The 20041-nt window shown below is 52.5% G+C and overlaps 6 protein-coding genes across 6 annotated transcripts; 4 read left to right on the top strand and 2 right to left on the bottom strand.

Annotated features, from left to right (window-relative positions):
* Positions 1-2470: 2470 nt before the first annotated feature.
* AYL99_05932 (hypothetical protein) lies at positions 2471-4706 on the top strand (the record flags this gene model as incomplete). Its single annotated transcript, XM_018837444.1, has 3 exons — positions 2471-2529; positions 2596-3441; positions 3503-4706. The coding sequence occupies 3 exons, from the start codon at positions 2471-2473 to the stop codon at positions 4704-4706; spliced, it is 2109 nt and encodes a 702-aa protein (XP_018694297.1).
* Positions 4707-7322: 2616 nt separating this feature from the next.
* AYL99_05931 (hypothetical protein) lies at positions 7323-7862 on the top strand (the record flags this gene model as incomplete). Its single annotated transcript, XM_018837443.1, has 1 exon — positions 7323-7862. One exon carries the CDS (start codon positions 7323-7325, stop codon positions 7860-7862), a length of 540 nt encoding a protein of 179 aa, XP_018694296.1.
* A 160-nt stretch (positions 7863-8022) lies between these two features.
* On the bottom strand, positions 8023-9312 carry AYL99_05930 (hypothetical protein; the record flags this gene model as incomplete). The annotated part of the gene is made up of 2 exons (XM_018837442.1): positions 8023-9057; positions 9127-9312. 2 exons carry the CDS (start codon positions 9310-9312, stop codon positions 8023-8025), a joined length of 1221 nt encoding a protein of 406 aa, XP_018694295.1.
* A 1177-nt stretch (positions 9313-10489) lies between these two features.
* AYL99_05929 (hypothetical protein) lies at positions 10490-11620 on the top strand (the record flags this gene model as incomplete). Its single annotated transcript, XM_018837441.1, has 1 exon — positions 10490-11620. The coding sequence occupies one exon, from the start codon at positions 10490-10492 to the stop codon at positions 11618-11620; it is 1131 nt and encodes a 376-aa protein (XP_018694294.1).
* Positions 11621-13704: 2084 nt separating this feature from the next.
* Positions 13705-16391, top strand: AYL99_05928 (hypothetical protein; the record flags this gene model as incomplete). The annotated part of the gene is made up of 8 exons (XM_018837440.1): positions 13705-13959; positions 14018-14058; positions 14120-14470; positions 14530-14756; positions 14813-14865; positions 14918-15039; positions 15099-16319; positions 16385-16391. The coding sequence occupies 8 exons, from the start codon at positions 13705-13707 to the stop codon at positions 16389-16391; spliced, it is 2277 nt and encodes a 758-aa protein (XP_018694293.1).
* A 518-nt stretch (positions 16392-16909) lies between these two features.
* On the bottom strand, positions 16910-19447 carry AYL99_05927 (retrograde regulation protein 2; the record flags this gene model as incomplete). The annotated part of the gene is made up of 11 exons (XM_018837439.1): positions 16910-17124; positions 17234-17362; positions 17443-17622; positions 17744-17880; positions 17958-18077; positions 18144-18250; positions 18311-18484; positions 18558-18775; positions 18846-19036; positions 19119-19153; positions 19208-19447. The coding sequence occupies 11 exons, from the start codon at positions 19445-19447 to the stop codon at positions 16910-16912; spliced, it is 1746 nt and encodes a 581-aa protein (XP_018694292.1).
* Between the last annotated feature and the right edge of the window lie 594 nt (positions 19448-20041).

Below are 20041 nucleotides of genomic sequence, written 5' to 3'. Positions count from 1 at the left end.
AGCCGTCCGTGAGGAGACTCCTTCTTTCCTCACCTCAGCTGGTGGGTTTTGTCGATGCCTGTGGTCTCTGAGGTCGCCCAGGGTTGCCTCGAGCACTGGTGGGTCTCGTTTATTAGCAGGCTGTGGTCATTGCCGTTCAGCAAGTCTGCTGATCTCGTCCTCTCACACCTCTGCACTCCTGGGGGGCTTGATGGTCGTATTGCTTAACTCCTAGCCTAAGCCCTAGCGTCAAGGGCCACAGACTGTTCGGACTTATGAGAGCTTCGTGTCGGATTTCACCCCCGAACACGAGAAGCAATTGAGCATTTATTGAGACTGTGCCTGCCACCTTGATGAATAAATTGCTCTGGCGACTTTGCAACTTGAGAGACCCGTTGTTGTCGGGTGCAACTCAGTGACGTTTCCCACAAGGTCGGTGTCACTGATGCTTTCGACCATTTGAAAGGCTTGCTCCATGTATAAGACCATTGGATTCTGAGACCCAAACCCTGTCCCCGCTCACCTTATTGGAAGCCATATTTACCTAACCCGTCGAGAAATAGGCATAACCTTTGTGAAACTGAAAGCATTTCAGCGGAGAACCCGTTGCCGCGAGCTATAGAACAACAATCCTCTTTCAGCCACCAAGCCGGAGACTCTGCGGAGGGTCTATATTGCTCTTGCCATTGGGCGCAGTGCTAGTTCTCGCCCTCTAACACGTCAGCGTGCCTTCGAATTGAGTCGACCCTTTCACTCACGAGCCATGCTAGACCGACAACGCCATCCCACGAGCCTTCGGTAGCGTCGATACCTTCCTCTTTGTCAACTACCGAACATGTACACTGGGTCCGGGGGAACAACCAAAAGCGCTATATGGGGCTTTGCAGACACGGGTGGCAATACTCCAAATGCACTGCGCCCAATTTCGACAAATTGCGGCGGGCGCAGCAGTGATCAGCTCATACATTCCAACATTGATGGCGTTACTAATGCTGAAGCATCCACCATGGACCAAACACAATATCCACTTGAGCTGCATCACCCCATCCTCTGATATTAGTCATACCCGTTCCTGCACTTGTTACATATGCGCCGATGTTGCATGCTATCTTACTCGAAGCATGGGGTGTTTCGGCGGATACCGAAGTGGCTGGTCTCGGTGCAAGTTCTGAGTGATAGCCGATCAGGGATGCTCTTCGACCGTTGATGTGTTGGGCTCATGTGAGAAAGTAGGGGCAAAGGTAGAGGACTCTGATCTATCCTTGTGTCCACTCCTTCTGGCTGGGGCAAAGGTACCCGGTACTTCCCTCCTGACCTGTGATGGCTTGCCGGGGGCCTTGCGCTTGTCGAAACCCATGAACGGCAGCGGCACATATACATGCGCGGAGATATCCTGACGAGAGGTGGCTGTAGATACTACCCTCCGGATATTGTGTCGTTGACAACGTCTGGTGTTGGGCAGCTGGAGTTCTGGTGGCGACGAGGAAGTGTGGAAGTCCGTCTGCCAGGCGTGTCTCCAGGATCGACCACTCATAGCTGACCTACAGCTGGATACTTGCTTTTCCTGAAGCTTCGGATTCATTGACTACGTGGCGAGGCTGAGTCCTACCTGTATTGGACCGCCATCCTCTTGACTGGGGGGGGTGATGGAAGAGCATTTGGAGCTCCTGTGTCTCGAAGGCGTCGATCGCTCGGTGCTACGTTTACCGCTGCTCTCCAGAAAAATTTCGTCTTCCTTTTCCTTCTTTTTCGCAGGCACAACATTGGATCCAAAGTGGCTGATGCAAGTAGCGCATGCCCTTAGTTCCCCCGTCGAGTCTGTATATACAGGAAAGTCAGCACGGGTGTGCGGAGCACGTCCTAGAGTGGAATCGGAAAGATGATTATTTCTCAGCCGGTGGATTGATCGACTAGGAATAGCTGGGCAATCTAGGGGAATAATTCTTCCCAATTCTTCGTCCTACCCGCCCCAAACCTGGTCAAGTCGGCGGCAAATCCTGGCATACATCGGGCAACGCGCCATCCGACTGGCATGGCGAAAGAAGACCGGATCCATGCGTTATATGCCTATCACGTTGGATCTCTCTCTCGCATCGTGCAGCTGCTGAGTAATGGCACCATGGCCCCGTCTCGCCCACTACTGCCTTACCGTCGGGTCCGTTCAGCGAATGGTAGTGGAACAAGACTTGAGGGGAAAGTTCAATCGCTTGCGGCTTTATGTAAGGACGGTGCTCCGCAGGACTCGGGTTTTGATAAACCTCTTTCCATTGAGATTGAGAAATCACCACTGTCAACGAGGAACCTGCCATGGAGACCCAACGCCATCCCGCAGGTCTTTCGGGCGAACAAATGCGCAAGAAACGAATGCGCATCACCTTTAGTTGCACAAACTGTCGCCATAGCAAACAGAAGGTTGTCCCATGACCACCCGGTATATTCGTCGTGCGTGGGGACTGACAATAGCGAACAGTGCAACAGGGAGACGCCGTGCATGACTTGTGTGCTCCGAGGAAAGCAAGACAGTTGCTCCTATGGAGACGCCATCCCAGGGTAGGTCTCTTTCTCCTCTGGATGCCTCAGAGGCGTGTTCTTTACTCGGTGTTGATGCATTTCCAGTCGCTCCCAGAAAGCCCTCGAGGGTCCGTATGTGGACGTGTTCTCCAAGACGCCGGGCTTTAGTGTGCAAGATTTCCATGCGGCAAAGGAAGAGACGTGGAGTCCCGATCTGGCTTGTTTCGGCTATTCCAACGTGAACGTGCACAACTCTCTGGGCATTGTCAAGAAACTAGAAAATCTGGAGCTGGGGGGCAGTCCTCGCCCGTTGCAGAAGCAGAGAAACGTCACACTGTGCCAGGCCGCGTACGATATCTACAAATCCGTGCTGAAACAACTGCCGTGTTCCGCCTGCGTGAGAGATCTGGTTGAGGTCTTCTTTGACGACGTCAATTGGCAGTACACCATTCTTGACCGAAACTATTTCACAGTCAAACTAGAGGAGTACTACCATCAGCCCAGCTCGCCTCCTTACCAAGCAGAAAGGACATTTCCCTCCGAAAGACTGATATTTTCGGCCCTCCTCTTTCAGGTGCTGGTATGCGCCTTACAGTTCCTCCCAGCTGGTCACTCTGAAAACCTCCACAGCTTCTGTATGAAGGGCATTGTTGTGGATGGAGATGGGGTTCCCGACGATCCCACGATGCGGCTTTTGAGTCTGCTCCCCAAAAATGTCATCAACTTGGACTACATTGCAGCACAGATTCTGCGAACTGCATGGCTCAAGAACCGCGGCATGATTGCTGAAGCGTGGCATGTCATTGCCCAAGCAACCATCAACGCACAAGAGATAGGGCTCCACCGCGACGATGGCAAACTATACGCCAGTGACGCCGAGAGTGCCTGCGTTGAGCTATGGGACATCGTGCTGCGGCGACGTCTGATGGTCAACCTCTACCTCTGGGACAGGTGAGTGAGCCAGCAACAAAGCATGGTGCACACTTTTCCACGCTGCTAACGGCGATTTCAGCCAAATGGGCATGGTCCTGGGTAAACCGCTCAATTTCAAGGCCAATGACTACATCATAGTCCCGCCGACAGATTGCCAGATCCCAAGAAATCGGAAGTCTACAGCCCCCTTCGAACGAAGCGAGTACGAGAAGCCGAATACATTCACAGTGCGGTTGCTCGAGTACCATTTGCACAAGCACCTCCCACAAGTCAGAGAGTTGGAGTTGGAAGGCCCTTATCCGCGAGACTACAGCAAGGTGGAACGTCTTCACCAAGGAGCTCTGGAGTATATTGCATCAATCCCAGCCACCTATCGATTCGAAAATCCCGACAGATCGTTCGACGATGAGTGTCCCATGCTCGCATCACAACGCGAATTCTTCTGCGCGACAATATGGCTATTCATCCTTTTGCTTCACAGACCATATATCTTTTCAGTCTCCCTGAGCCGCACAAAGATCCTGAAGACGGCCATCCACATGTTGGACGCTCAGCAAAGATTTTTCGAAAGCCTCTCTCCACATCACTACAAGATGTTCACCCTCGCATATTTGACTGTGGAGCCTTGTGTCTCCATGTTGGCTGTATTGATCGCATTTCCACAGGAGAATGCACCATTGATTCCAGAGGCCTTTAGATGTATACGAGAGTCTCTGTTCAGACTAAATACAATCCGCAACACGAATAAAGTGGCCGGCCAGGGCGCCGATGTTGTTCAGAATCTGCTCCTTCGAGCAGAGAAGAATCGGCCAACACCGTTATCGACTTCAAAGTCCAGCAGTCCTAGGTCAGACGCGCACTCTTCCGAACTATTTGTGACACCCAGCTCCCACGGTGCAGCTTCCTTCTATGCAGTGACAGAACAGCAGCCGCAGCAACAGCCGCAGCAACAACAGTCGGCCTTATTCTGCGGCAATACCTCGTTCGGAGATTTGGCTGATTGGAGTACGCCCTTCCAGTCAACGTCGTCGACTGCCCCGTCAGCCGACCCCGGTTATGCATTTGATGGAACTCCATTCCGGCCTGTTGCTGACCTGACGTACAACGACCTAGCCATTGTGCAACCGTTTTCAATGCCCGAGGACAGCTTCAATGGAGGATCTGGCACCGGCTCTGGCACCGGCTCTGGCAGCAGCAGGGTTACCAGTGAGGTGCCGCAGCAGTTTCGCGGCGACTTTGGTGAGGGCTCTTTCTGGAGTTTCGTCAATAGAGGCTCTACCTAACGGAGTAGAGGAGTCTTGATCTCGAAGAAGGCCCCACGACGACATGAGACTCCGCTGTCGACTTATGTACACGATCGATTGAGGCGACCGCCCGTCGAGACCGCGGTGGGCTGAGATCGGGTCCGTCACGCTCACCACCGCCAGCCACCTGCAATACCACATAGCATAGCTGCTTACTGTTGGTTGCTCTTTCTCTTTCACCTTTTCGAAATGCCAGCCACTCTAAGGCTACGGCTTCCGATCCAGAAGCTGATAAGGGTCAGGGAAGGCGCAGCGCGGGCGAGAAGCACGATCCAAAACACATCCTCCCCGCTTCCGACGTTGCATTCTTGGTTGCAGAGCTCTTTACAGCAACAAATGTCGTTCGCATGAAAGCACTCCGTTTGGCACATTGGGAAACCTGATATGCGAATTTCAGTCCATTCTCCGCCTAGCACGTTGCTTACTGGTGAGCCGACTCCCGCCTGAGACACTGGCTGTCCACACCGAGACGAGGGCATTGTTGTTTTTGTTGTTAGAAGTGTTGTGAGGGTCGAACATACGGTACCGCCATCATTGCCATGTGCTATTGATTTCTATGGACCAATGGGAGTCTGAGGCGGTAAAGAACCTTGGTCATATTCATTCATATGAATCGCGTTTAGATTCTTTTACACACGGGGGCGGAATGGAGTTTCTCGCCATTCCGATATTCCATGACACGTAATGACACGACCAGGATTTCGAACCGGATCAGAGCATTATTTTCAGTATAGAGTAATCTGTCGAGCTCACCATGCCGACTTGCGACTCTTGGATATAAAGAAGAGGGAAAAAACTAGTGAGAGGAAGATGACTATCTGACCGCCGAAAATTCACAAGTGGAGATAGACTTTGGCAAGATGAACAAGTTCAGATTTCCCGCCACTGTGTATTGTGTACCTTACATTCAGAATCCAAGTGCTTTCCGCCGGAAGTGGCGTCTGGACCGATCTGGGTGGTTTGTGGTATGGGTGGTGGCGACGAGACCGAGGCGCCCTTGAAATGGTGAAACATCGCTGCTTTCTACCAAATACGCCCACTAGCCCATGCTGCTTTACTCCAGAACGCAAAAGAGATGCACAAGAGGCTTCAGAGTTATTTTTTTTTGGTGCGTCTACATCATGGGGAGAAAGTTGTCCACGTCATCAGAAAGTGCTTGTTAACTGGACCATTTTGTCTTGAAGAAGCTACTGTATGCCTGCAACCATCGTCTGAGATTCTCACTGGGACCGCCTGGATCGGCTAGGTTTTCCGTCTTCGCCAACCAAACAAGCGACACGCCCTTGAATTCGTCGGAGCCTGGAGTGGCACCAGGGTAGCAACAGGAGAAATAATTCCACTGGTGTTTTCGACCGTCATTGGGCTGACGTGCAGTATCAAGTCGGGTGATTGGCAGACGGCGTTTACAATCGCAGGATTCATTTTAACAGCCGGGACTTGTGAGTTGTATAATTTTTGTTTTGTCGTCTAATGAGAGAGTCGCTAACTAGTGAAACAGTGATGCTCGCCCTCATGGCGATAATCTCTAGCATCGAGGCCTCCGGGAAAGCAGTTGCCTGAGACCAGCACTCAGAATTTAGCGAAGTTGATTCCAATCCTGGGGTCTAATAACGATCGCCTGAAGCTTCCAGAGGTCTTGTGGTATTTTCCTTGATCTCAACTTCTGGAAATCGGCTATGATCTCTGAAACCCCTCCAAGTCATCCTGCATCAGTCTCAGTAGGAAGTCATCCAGCCCCAGGTATGTCCGTGGCATCGGAATGATTTCAGCCTGCGGACAGACATTGTCACAGGTCTTTGTGTAACGGACGACAAACTCAGCAGTCTGTGTCATTGCTCTCTGACAACTTCCTGTCTGTCAGTCTTCCCCTGGACAGCTGTCGACCCGGCAGAAGTCACGGTGCATGGTCACTTGGACTTCCAAATGCGGTTAGTAAGCGCTTGCTCCGAACCTCATTTGCTTTTGGTCAGAGAGCAAAACTGGTGAGGATGCTGTGTTACCTTCGGGGGCGTCTGCCGCTGCGCAAGCTGGTAAGCCAACGCATTCGATCGATGATCAGGATTTGTGATTCAATCTCCTGCTACTTGCCGAGTCTCCTCTTCCTGGGCGGTGCAGCCCAACGTCATGCGACTCCTCCCAGCTCCTGCAAATGCAAAATCGAAAGAAGTCGGTATACTGGCCCAAGAATGTATGACAGATTGCTGAATATGACCCAGCATATGTTCTAGACCCCATCTGTTGCTTTGTGCCCGTGGAAAGAAGAGAAAAGCGGTTCGCAATGAGGCTGAAAAGGCTGCAGAGAGGTGGTTAGGGTTGATGCACCTCCTAAAACGCCTGCAGCGACATCCTGGCGTTGTCAAATCAGACTTGCAGTGGCTATCTGCCCAACTCCTTCTCTTACGCCAGTGGGGGCCGCATCCTAAACCAGGCCTACCACCTTCTCTCCGGCTTGTTCGAGATATAATAAATGCGCATTCCCAGAGCGGCAGCCGTTCTGCCAACGGAGCCCGTTGTTCGAAGCGAATATTGAGGAGAGCTTCCCCGCTGTGTTGTTGCAAGTTGTCACTGATCTGTCTATTATCTTAGGCCGCAGCCATGGCTGACCCAGCTGGCAAGATCACCTTGCGAGGCGCTCTTAGCCAGTCCAAGTGGCTGGTAACGACTACAGCACCACTTCGCTCAAACACCTCTGGTAAAGCATGGCCGGAGGTCTCGGCCTCGATGTGGGAGGACTTTACGTTGGACAACCTCAACGCGCAATACGCCCAAGTTCTCGACTATGAATTCTCAACAGTAGAGCTACATGCACTGCTATCTTACCCGCCGTCTTCTGACCTTGTGCAAATCACCCAGGCTGCGGACATCAATCGTCTGATCAAACGGAACCGTCATCTGTTGGCAAACACTCTTACTCTCGCCCAAGGCTTTCTCGGTCTCCACCCAGGTGCTACGCCCCTTTCCGTGTCTACTGAGGTTGACAAGTCAAGTGAAGCCAAGCTCCCCAACGTAAGCAAGAAACTGACTGTGGACCACGTCATCTGGCTGGACAAACAGCCCATCGCGAATCTTTTGGTTGGCCTGGAGTCTGGCCGTACTGATGATATGCAGGATAGACGCTGTCTGAGCAGAAAATGATCACCCCCCACCCCTATGCTGCGGGACGGTGACAAAGATACCGGCACGCGCGGAAGAGAATGAAGAAGAAGAAATTTTGGGAGTTCCGGACAGCATGAGGCCCATGGATGAGACGACTGTCATGATGGAAAGAGAGATGATCTCATTTGCATTATCAAAACTAGTGCCTGCGCCGTGGAAATATCAGACCGTCCTTGAACTCCCATTCGAGTGAGGTGCTGAACATTATGCTTCGCTTCAGCTTAGCCGTAACCTTACTATCGCAGTCATAGTACCACCGAGGTGGTTTGGCATCCAACCGTCGACGTGTCTTTGTAACCGCTCCTTTCCGCCTGTCGCAGCTCCTGCCCTTCGTCTGTTGACCTCGGCTTTGTTCGCTGACTCCTCCTGTCCCGCTGGCCTCCGCGCTGGCCGCAACAGAAGTCTTCCAGTCGTAGAGCCTGGGGTCCACGAAGGTATAGACACGCTCGCGAGATGGCGTCGGTCTCAGGTCGTACTTGATCCGACAGCCGTACCCGCTAGGAAATGCATGGACGGAGATGTGGTCCTTCGGATTCTCGTGTTGGAAATTCCAGAACTGCACCGTGCTGTCGAAGTCCCAGAAGTCGTTGATGCTGAACTGGAAAGTCTCAAATTCCATGGCCGAGATCCACTCGGGTGTTAGGCGCGGGTTCAGCTCCGGCGTCACCATAAAGTGCGGAACGGTGACGGCTGTGCTAAAGTCGCCCAGCTTGCCGCCGATCAACTGCCGGTGCGCCATGTCGACGTCGATGATGCCGAGTTGGTGCAGTCGGATGATATCCCGGAGAATCCTCTTCATATCTTTGTTTCGGAGAGGTTCTTCCGCTTGACCGAATTCTTTCACGATGCACCGAATGGGCGGGTGTCTGCCGTCCCTCCCCAGAAAACGCCCGCGCATATCTTCGAGGCCGGGAATCTCACAGTTGCCGTTAAATTCGAGTTTGAGGTGGCTGAACCGGTTCATCATCGTACGTTCGTGTTCTTCGTCGAGAAGGAGATAGCCGAGGCACTTGACGGCTAGTTCCTCGTACCCGTCTTCCTGGAGGCGACCAAAGGCCCGGCATTCGCAGGAAAATGGCTCTGAGTAGTTGTAGAACGCGCTCATGGCCTCGAGATCGTCTGGTTTGGTGTGTGCTTCAGGACCCAACCAGTCCTCATCGTAGGGGAAGCGGAACTGGAGGGGATAGCAATTAGTTTATTGCTCCTTGGGCAATCTCATGGTTGGGATCCTCTGCCCACTTACGAGTTTCAGCGCGTAGATCTGCAGTTCGATCTTGACCTTGAAGACATGTGCGTGCAGGCCTTCTCCAAGGTATTCAAGGAACTCGATCTCCTGCGAGCCCTTGAAATTAAACGGCTTTAGCTTGGGGCCGTCGCACCGTGGCAGGGGCACCAAATCTGCGGGTGATTCAGGCCAGTCTAGATACATGATGAAACCGGAGCTCAGGTTGGAAGCAAACAGCGGGAAGACGACGCTTCTGAAGCGTTCCGGGAGTTTGACCAGGGAAAGTACGGGGGACGAGTGCGAGGCGCCATGTTTATTTATGTTGACCTGTGGCGGAAAACAATCTTATCCAACTTTTGTGGTTGTTGGGTGTTTGTTTCGCGATTCCTTTTTGTTTCGATTGCGACGAGGCTGTGCCAAGAACCAGATCCAGGGGGGTTCTTGGCATAGTCACGTGATACCAAGGAAGATAACTCCCGTGATGTCCGGAAAAAGGTCGGCGCACCATCTTCCACCAACCGACTGATATTATCAAAATGACACCAGAAATTCCTGCCCCTGGGGACGACCGGAGCCCGCGGAAGCCATATGAGGACAATGTTCCCGGCATCTAGCCCTCATGAATGTCACCATCGAGCATCACAACCGTCTCCAGTCTCCACATCGGCGGGAGTTTTTCATCTTATCTGATAATAATAATCTGATAAGATTATCGCCCAGGACGCCAAATGGGTCATATTTTTCTTCACATCATGCTCATCCTCTTCTAACTTCCCTTCGGCTCTCAATGACATCCTCATCTGATCCCGCCGGTGTCGGCGCTGGGGAGCTTGACGATCACAAGCTCATGTCGCCATCGACGAAGCCAGAATAGGCTCGAGGAAACAGGTTTTCTGCACGCCTTCTTCCGTCAACTCAGAATGAGAGAAGAGCGCTCGCAGTAGCCGGAATCCATGTTTCTACGGAATCGCTAAGGATTCAGGCGGGGAGTGGAAAGGGAAAAATCCATCTTTCCTTCTTTGTCGCCCAATGCATGTGTCCAACAGGTTTTTCCCGCAAGCTTTGGTCTTGGGGTTGCCTGTGTCTAGTCGTCTATGGTAAGGCTTCATACTCTCGCACTTGACCTGAACAGTGTGTGCTCTCTTTTTTTTCCCGTGCAGCTTCATATTTGTATTAGTCAATTGAATGCGCGATGGAGCGGTCAGGAACGTGGCTGGAGTCCCAAGCAAGTCGCTTCCCGAGGGTGTGAGGGACTGAGATGGTTCAGTGCACAAATACCTTGATTGCTGCCCTCGTGGATGTCCGTTTCTCTTCAGCTTTCCATCGTCTCTCGTTCTCTTCCAACTACTCGCACGAGCTGAATACCCTTCACCCAATCTCAATGGCGCCCAAAAGCCTTGTTCTTGCAGCTTTGGCTGCCGCTGCCCTGGCTCAGACTCCAGCAGATCTGGTTACTGTCCTCAATTCCACCGATGGGGCTTCCACCATCAGCGAAGTGGTGTCGGAAGTCCCTGGCTTTCTGGATGCTCTATCCGGAAAGACAAACCTCACCTTCCTTGCCCCGAATGACACCGCTATTGCCGAGTTCTTGAACACTCCGGAAGGACAAGCACTTGAGGATGCAGGCGACGACTACCTCTTGAACCTGTTGCTCTACCATGTCATCGATGGAGGGTACAACAATATCACGGACTACTATATCTCCCCGACCTTGTTGACGTCAAGCAATTATACCAACGTGACTGGTGGACAAAATGTTGGTATCTATTATGACGATGACGAAGATGTCGTTGGCTTCTATGGTGGATTGGACTACAACCCCGAGGGACCTCCGACGCCCATCCCTTTCTCTCAAGGATGGATCTATCTCATCAACGGCGTGATGAAGATTCCCCCAAGTGTCTCCGAGACCGTGACCTCAGGCGACTTCAATGGCAGTTCCTTTGTAACAGGTCTGAACGAAACTGGTTTGACTGAGCAAATTGACCTGCTCCACGATGCGACGTACATCATTCCGACCAATGATGGCTTCGACGCTGTCGAGCAAGCGCTCTCCGAGTTGAGCACCGAGCAGCTGGCTGACGTGCTCAAATACCACGTGGTGGCCGGCAAAGTCTGGCACTTTGACGACCTCGAGAACGGAACGCAGCTGACGACGTTGCAAGGCGAGTCCCTGACAGTTTCTGTTACTCCTGCAGGAGACTACTTCATCAACAATGCCGGAATCAGTTACGTCGACCTCGCGGTTTCTGAAGGCGTCGTCATCTTCGTTGACAACGTGCTGAACCCTAATGCCTCCTGGTCCCCACCAGTCAATGGTACCGAGGACGGTGTGCCCGCATGGCCAGTCTCGAACGCCGCCAACAACGGAAGCGAACCTTCAAGCACTGCGACAGCGAGCAGCACGCTTGCCACTGCTACCTTTACTGGGTTGGCTGCTGCGCCATTGAAGACTGGTGCTGTTGGTGCGGCTGCTATATTCGGTGGGGCTGCATTGGCGCTCGTGCTCTAGAAAACTGGAATAAAGAAGACGTCGTAATCAGAAGTAATAGGCGTTGTTGCTAGAGCGCAAGAAGGAAAGGGGGAGTCGAAGGCAGAAATTGAGGAGGAGCTGGAAGATAGATCCCCGCGTCTGGTGCTTACCACGCCACCGTAGATGTTCCATCTCAATAAATACTTCCGAGCATAGACACAGTGCTTGCCACTTCTCCGTTTATGCAGCTCGCCCCAAATTTCCATCCTTGCAAACTCACATCTCATCCTTGTGTGCCCCATGTCGACCCCATAACGAGAAGTCGCGTAATTCCAGCACCTTCTTTACCCCTTGGCCTGGAGGGTAAATGACTGTCACGCTCCGACCAGAGCGAAGCGACGAGGACGGCCAGCACTAGTTTGCAAAGGACGAAAGATACCGACCTCTCAGGTCCTCGAACCGATTGATCGTGCAGTGTTACCATGTGAAGCAGCCGATGGGGGTTACGGCCAAGAGACGCCAAAGCTTTAGCCTCGTTGACATGCCCTGGCAGCCCTGCAGCATGATCAGCGCTCTAGACAAGTGAGCTCATTCTGCGCTACGCATTCTGCAATCGTCGGACACAACCGGAAGCCATCCTCCTTTCCACTTTGATTCCAGCATCGTCGATCTCCACGGAGAGGCATCCTGTGACAACAGGATCGTGTTTACATGCCGAATGTCTTCGACCTCACGGGAGAAAGGCGCAATTCATCACCTGAAGACAGCCGCCCCGGTGACAAGAAACGTGTACTGTGTGCCTTTGACAGCCTGAACTGGGAGTTAACTATGTGCGGAGAGCCCGGATGCCATACGTCCCATTGAACGAAGAAACCGCCCGAGCAGGTTACACAGGCTTCGTTCCAGAAAAGAGAAAGGTTCCCGGTTACCCACGAGTCACGCTCAGCGTTTTCCATTCCTTCCATGTGGCGACTGACGGATCATGAGAGGAATATCCACAGAGCGTTGGTGCACAGCTAGGTTCTGCCAGAATTCCAGCCACGTCTGTGGGACCCCAGCCCAGTATTTGGGGAGGTAGGGGAACTATCAACTGAAGATGGTTGCAGGGTCGCAACTGAACACCATCTTTTGATCAGATTGATGATTTACATACCCCTAGTAGCCCATTCTGTTCGAACGGCAATGATCACCAGCTTCGAGTGCGTATAGTCCACCAGAAGATAGGGGATGAATGACTCAAGGCACGGTTCTATGGACAGTGATATGTCGCTTTTCGCTATGTGGCCTATACGCAAAGAACATAATGGAACAACCTGAAAGAGGCAGATATGGCCGATATCGGTACCGCTGCAACTGCTCCTTTGTAGCATTGGGCTCTCATGCATTGTCGCAATCCAGACTCGAGCAGCAATGGAGGTCTACATCACACTTGACCCTGGACTGGAAAAGCTTTGACTCTAACGTCCTGAGACTTTGCTCGAAAACTTTGACAGGCATCGAGCCAGTGATCGAATGGCTCGGTGGGAGGGAAGAGTCGACTTGTCGCGCTTGTGCAAGCTGGAAAGCGATGTCTGGATCCCACTAACCCAAGGCGGAATTTTTATCTGATAAGATTATCAGAAAATTTTCGCTGATAATCTTCGCACTCTTGATCGGACATGTGAGCAGCGTCTCCACCGTAACCACTCACAACTGGCCTCCACCGTATGCGTTGGTATACCCGAGTGTGGTAAGTGCTGTCGGATCCAAGGTCTAGAAGTGACCCAGGAACCTCTGCTATGTCCACTCAGTCACGATTTGCAGTCTTGTCAGGTGCTTTCGATGCACTTTGCCATCCACTCAATTCGCTGGAAAGGTAGGAGTCCTGGATTGGACTATAAATCTACCAGGATGTCTCTTTACTGCTCTGGCAGTCCCCTTCAGTGCTCTCACAAGCTATTGCCTGGCCTACCTTTGACATGAGGACACTAAGTTTGTTGTTATTGCTATGCGGCCTCTCACGAGGGGCCGTAGACAAGTATACTGGTTGCTTGAATGGCATCCAAACAGCTGTGTCATACCTCACTTTCAATGAAACTGACCCTGATTACTATACCAACGCATGCACCAACAAACTTGTCGTCATGTCAATGTGGGCTGCTGCAAAGGTCTATTGTACACCCCGCGAAATTGAAGCTGGCGAAAAGCAGTTCTCAGGATACTGCGAGGAGTATGGCAACGTCCAACTCATTCCTTATGCCGAAGTGCTCCCAAACCTCACCAACGAATACATCAAATCTCTTCCGGTTGCCCAGTATAGCGATATTGAAGACCTCACTGTCTTCAATACGTCGGTCATGATTTCCAGGTCTTTATACAAGGCTGGTAGAGACACCTATGTACGTCCTTGTTGTCTTCTTCATGTCTGCATCTCAGCACTGTACTGACTATGCGAAGGTTGTCTTCGATCTAGAATACGTCCTCCATCAAAGATACGGGTGCGTTCTTTCCCCCTGCAACTATCAAAAACATGTTTGGATTTGTGTTAAACTGTTCTAGTTGGGCCATGTACGGGTTTTGGGGTGGGCTGCTGTTAATAGGCGTTCTCAACCGTCTCGCTACACATTTCTCTGGATCTCGTCGTCTGAAAGCTGTGGACGACATCGAGGGAAGAAAGACATCCTCCGGCCAGAAAGGCCCTCGATCGGGAGTTGTCGCCTGTGTCAGCTCGGTTCATCATTGGCTCCGATCAAATGTCATCGTACCTGCAACATTTGGCTCCCATCACAACCGCCCTCTGTTCTGGACTACCATACCGACACGCATGGAAACGATTATCGTTGTCTCCTTCTGGGTCATGACCTTCATCCTGTGTTGCGTTGGCTATCAGATTTTCTGGCCCAACCTTTAGTATGTTCTCGACATCGTCCCCTCCTCTCTGGTTGGAACAATTGCTGACTGCCTTTCAGCTACACCGAACCTCAACAGGCCTGGCGGTATATTTCAGACCGCACTGGCATCCTTTGCTATGCAATGCTGCCCTGGCTGTGGATGTTCTCTGGAAGGAACAACATCTTCTTATGGCTCACTGGCTGGAGCTTTGCGACTTTCAACATCTTCCACAGACACATTGCTCGATGTGCGACGGTGCTGGCGATTGTCCATTCGGTGGGATGGTCGGTTTTAGAAGGCACCTGTATGATCTATTCGTATTTACTTCGTCCTGGACAACGATGCTGACTCTCCTTCTAGTTGGCTACTTCGCCGAGTCGTGGACGGAGCAGTATTGGTACATGGGAGGACTGGTAAGCTCTCACGCCGGTCATACGTCTCCACTTGTGCTAACACGAGTTCCAGGCGACGATTGCAATGAGCTTGATCGTGCTGTTCTCTTTCATGTGGTTCCGCGTCAGGTCGTATGAGCTCTTCCTCCTTATCCACATTGCACTCTCCGTGGTGACCATCGTTGGTTTGTTTTAGTACGTGCTTGACCCTCTCCCCCTCCTTACCCTCCCACTTGCTGAGCTCCGCAAACCAGCCACACTGCCATCTTCGACGGAGAGTACAACGGCTATCTATGGCCACTGGTGGCTATTTGGTGCTTTGATCGAGCAGCTCGCCTTGCTCGGTGGGCATACTGCAACCTTCACATCAGATTGTCCCACGCTGTTGTCAATTCCACGGCCTCCGCAACTTACGACAAAGACGGCGACTTCATCAGACTTGACATCGTTCCTGGATCTCGGATGCTTAAAGCAGGACCTGGCCAGCATTACTACTTGTACCAGCCAATGAAATGGAAGGGCTGGGAGAACCACCCCTTCACTTTGGGAGCTTACGAGACTGTCAAGGAATCGGACCCGGCAAGCGTTGTCACGACTGCCGAAGCTGGAGCCGAGCACAGGACCGACATCGAGGCACTCGCGGGCAAGGATGTCGAGGCGGTTGCCGCCCCAAGCTCATCCTCGCCGACTTCCCTAGACGTCACGCCAGACCCATCGCAGCATAAAGTTGACTTCTTCCAGGACAAGGTCGGTCGGCAGAAACTCACCTTCCTCATCCGGCCCTTTGGTAGCTGGACCAAGCGTCTCCGAGACGAATGTCTCAAGTCACCCACCGGAGTCATCACGCCCCACCTTTTCATTGAAGGACCCTATGGTGAGCACAGCCCTCTGCACACATACGAGAATGTCGTCTTTGTTGTCGGTGGGACCGGAATCTCTGGCGCGACGCCTTACCTGCAAGACCATGTCCGAAGAACAAGTAGCCAAGCACAAGCATCACGCCCGGATGGAAAAGTGGCTACGCGCACGAGAGACATCACCTTGATATGGTCAACTAAGCAGTCCGCGATGATCCGCAGCGTCGTGGCACACGAGCTGAAGCCCATACTCGGGCGTGAGGACATCCACATCCACCTGCACGCCACATCGTCCCGAGAGCCGCAGAGTAGCAGCAGTCTGGATTCCCACGAAGTCGACCTCGCCCACGCCGCTGCAGCGCGGGACAAGGAAGTCGATCTCAAGAGCACCCCCGCCACGAGCCTTAGTGACGGACTGACCATCTCGTACGGCCGGCCTGACATTTCCGCCACGATCCTGACCATCATCAACGACGTGAACAGCGCCGGCCCCGCCGGCGGCCGCATTGCCATCTTGACCTGTGGCCCGGGCGGCATGGCCGACGAGGCCAGGGCAGCGGTCCACACAGCCTTGAAGCAGGGTAAGCGAGGTGTTGAATACTTTGAAGAGGCTTTTGGGTAAGTTCTTCACCTTTACTGTCGTTTCTGTCTGTTTTGTTTCTGATTACTGACTGGCCGCTCAGGTGGTGATGTGATGATTGTCGAATCTTCGTCCATTGGATGGTCCATCTGACGAGAAAAAGGAGAGATACCACAGACAAAGTAGATAGAAGCTTATGATATACACTAAAAAATGCTGGTCAACCTTCGACTGGAACTTGCTTTGAACCTCCTTGAGTTGATGTTGTCTATGTCGTCCAAGTCCTGGGATTAGATTAGATTGTGCCATCTGATTAGATCTGGTCCGCCCCCTAGTTAACCCTGGACCGGCTCTTTCAAAGTCTCTATCCTCTGCCGAGTCAACCCTAGATGCTCTTCTGCAACCTCCCTCCCGGTCTCCATATTCTCCTTGGGTTATTAAATAAGCACGCTCCCTTCCCCCTCCCCTACCTCTCCCTCTCCTTTAAACAAGACGGTCTCTCCCGTTCTATTTCCCCTCCCATTGCACCAAGCCCGACACAAAACACTACCGTAAAGGACCAGAATGTCTAGCATTCCCCCGCTTCCCTCCTTTCCCAACACTCGTTGTCTCTTTTTCTTTGGTCTGTTCAGTGCGCAAACCGGAAATCCAACCGCTTATTTCCCATCTCCCGCGTTCTCGACAGGTACTGAAGCTGCTGCGCCTCGGTCATGGCGGTCCACTTCCTGTCGCGGTGCCGGTTGCGGAGCACGTAGTATGCCTTGGTGAACAGGTACAAAGCAATGTTCAGCAGGGCCACGGCGAGGAGCACACGGTTGCCGCGCTTGTAGGCGGGGGCATCATCTGCGCGCGATATCAGCGAGGTGAGAATTGCGAGGAGGTGATAGAGGTTGGTAAGCAGGTAACACGAATAGTATAACGGAAGAAAGAACAAAAATAAAGAGGGACTGACCTGCTCGATACACGTTGGAGGATATCACGCCGCCGGCTTGCACGAACATGTTGTACATGGCCGCCGACACGGTGCGGGAATGTACGGCGTTGGAGTTGCGCGAGTTCCAGCCAACTTGGATCGGGTGGGCTGGTTCGGGACGCATATTAGCCTCAGAGCTTATCCATTCATTGGAAGGACAGTCCACGACATGATCAATCTTTTCATACCATTGGGGTAGCTGAGCAGCAGAGTCGTGACGGCCCACGTGGCCCATTTGTTCATCTTGGACGTATCGACGCTGTTGAAGAAGATCAGGAATGGGAGCGCCCAGAGCTGGCCTGTCACGGCCGTGAATGTGAGCTCGTGCAGGATCTCGGCCACATAGGTCAAAAGCAGCATGTTGATCACTGGTAGTGCAAGAGATGTTAGCCGGGAATGACCTCCAGGTTTGGGCTTTCTGGTTTCTTTCTTCCCAAGTGACGTGGTTGCGTGGATGAATGAATGAATGAATGAACGGGAGACACATACTATGGAAGACGGTGTAGGGAATCGCCAACAAATTCGTTTGGAATGTGTCGAAGCCGAGACCGCGCAGAGAGAGCGTGAGATACTGCTGTACCGGCGTCATGGGAATCTGGAACATGAGCCCCAAGACATACAGTGGCCTAGGCAAGACAGTGCAGTTAGCAGTGTGGGTAGACTGGGACGAGACGAAGTCATGATTCAACGGAGATTTGCTTACCAAAGGTCGAAATCTTTCAGGCTCTGCCACAGGAGACCTGGGGTGATGGCCTGCCGGTTGTGCATGCCGCCCTTGCTGGGGTCGTCGCGGATCACTCGGTTGACCATGATGATCTCCTCCCTAGGTTGATTCAACAATCAACAAGACATATTCACATCGCCCAGAAAGTGACACGTCTCTTCTTACCTCTCTGTAAACCAGCCCGTCCTCCCCCGAAGCCAGCTTGCTGTCTGTGTTGGCGAGGCCGGCATAAGACCAAACGCCAAAAGGCCGACGAACATGGTCAATAGCCCCTAACATAATTTGCGTTCACCAACTGGAATTCTGGAAACAGGAGAACGAAGACAGCCTACCTCTATCAGGAACAACCACCGCCACCCAGACTGCCGCTGCACGCCTCTCATATGGAGGACGCCGTAGGCCAGGAAGCCCGAGATGATGTCGGCCAGACTCATGGCGGTCCAGAAGAAGCCCAGGCGCAAGGAGAGTTCGTGGTGCTTGTAGAAGTACGACAAGTAGAGAATCACCTGTGCATTGATGAGCGAGAAATGTCCCCAACACATTCTTTCCGGCCCCTAAGGCGTCCTCCCGAGCACTCACGTCTGGGATGAAGCCGCCCTGCAAAATCCCCAAGAGACATCGACAGAGGAGGAAAGATGTCCGCCCCTCGAGCCAGAATTGGGTCACGGCGACAAGGGACCACAGAGTCATTTGCATGGGAATCCAGCGGTCGGGACCGACCCATTTCGACACCAATTGCGACGGCACCTCGGCGCAAAGGAAGGACACTTTGAAAACCGTGTTGCCGAGATTATAATCTGAGTAAAGCCACCGGTTAGTCTATTGTGTCTCGCTGCGTTGGGGGTTTATGTGATGAAGCATCCACACCGTTGGTGGTTAGGTGCAGGTCCTTGAGGAAGTCGTCGCTCAGGGCCTGCGTGATATTTGCACGATCGAGTTCCAAAGCCATGAACATGATGCAGGCAAAGACCATGATCCGCACATCGGTCTTGCGAATCAACCTGTACTCTTCGCCCCAGGTCCATCGAGCAAACGGGTCGAAGCGGTGCAGGTTCTCCCTGAAACACGCGGCATGTTAATTGCCAATGCCGCGAGAGAGTGTGCAGACCAAGAACTTGCCAGTCTCGCCGGGGCTGGTACTCCTTCGCGGTGTCCGGATTGTCAAACACGCTTGCCTGTAAAATCAATCAGCCTCCCATATCCCCATTCTCAGCAGTAGCGAGATGTACCTGTGTTGCGATGGCGTGAGGATCATATGCTTGACCCCTCTGGAACCAAAACCTCTTCTCATGATGAGGCAGACCCAGGGGAGGGACGTCGTTTGGTGAAGCACTCGCGGAATCGGCCTTCTTCTCTGGCGGCTTGAGGAGGGCTTCAGCCTGCTCATCCAGCGAGATTGAGGAGCCATTCGAAGCCAGCTCATCGTCTAGGTGTCGATGCCTGCTGCTGCCGACAAACACGGTAGACATGGCTGGGTCCGTCAGGCGTTCCTCGCGGACAATATATCAATCACGTGCACGCTGGGTAGCAGTCTCTCCTCGTTTTCTCTCATTGATATCAATCTCCCGCTGTGTCTTTACGCTTGAGAATAGATGCCTGAACCATTTCTCTTTCTTGTCGAGAGCTGCATTTTGAAAGGAAGACGAGCTCGTGTGGTGGTGATGGAATGGATCTGGCTATCACGCAAGATTGACGATGGATGGCAAAATAGCCCCATGCCACACTGCTCGCCATGAAGCCGGGGCTTCTGATTGAGCCCTGCAAATTCGCTTATCTTCTTGGACACTCACGGTTGGGGCTGGGGATCTGCATCTGGCCGCGAACGACAAGAAACTTGATGGCGGAGCTGAATATGATGAAGGAGACATTGAATGGTATTGACTGAGCAGCAGTTACCAATGTACTGTACATTGGTCCACATGGACTAGTCAGTCCCTAGCAGCGAGAGTCTAGGCGCTAAATGGAACGGTACGCGCGACTATAGCCATTAAGGCCTGGAGGGTTAGGCGGTAGAATAACTGTAGCGCGATCTGTGTAGTCCCCTAGGTGACTAGCTAGGCACC

The sequence above is a fragment of the Fonsecaea erecta genome (assembly GCF_001651985.1).
Source record: "Fonsecaea erecta strain CBS 125763 chromosome Unknown Scaff4, whole genome shotgun sequence".
Taxonomy (NCBI): Eukaryota; Fungi; Ascomycota; class Eurotiomycetes; order Chaetothyriales; family Herpotrichiellaceae; genus Fonsecaea; species Fonsecaea erecta.
This window is presented reverse-complemented; position numbering and strand designations above follow the sequence as displayed.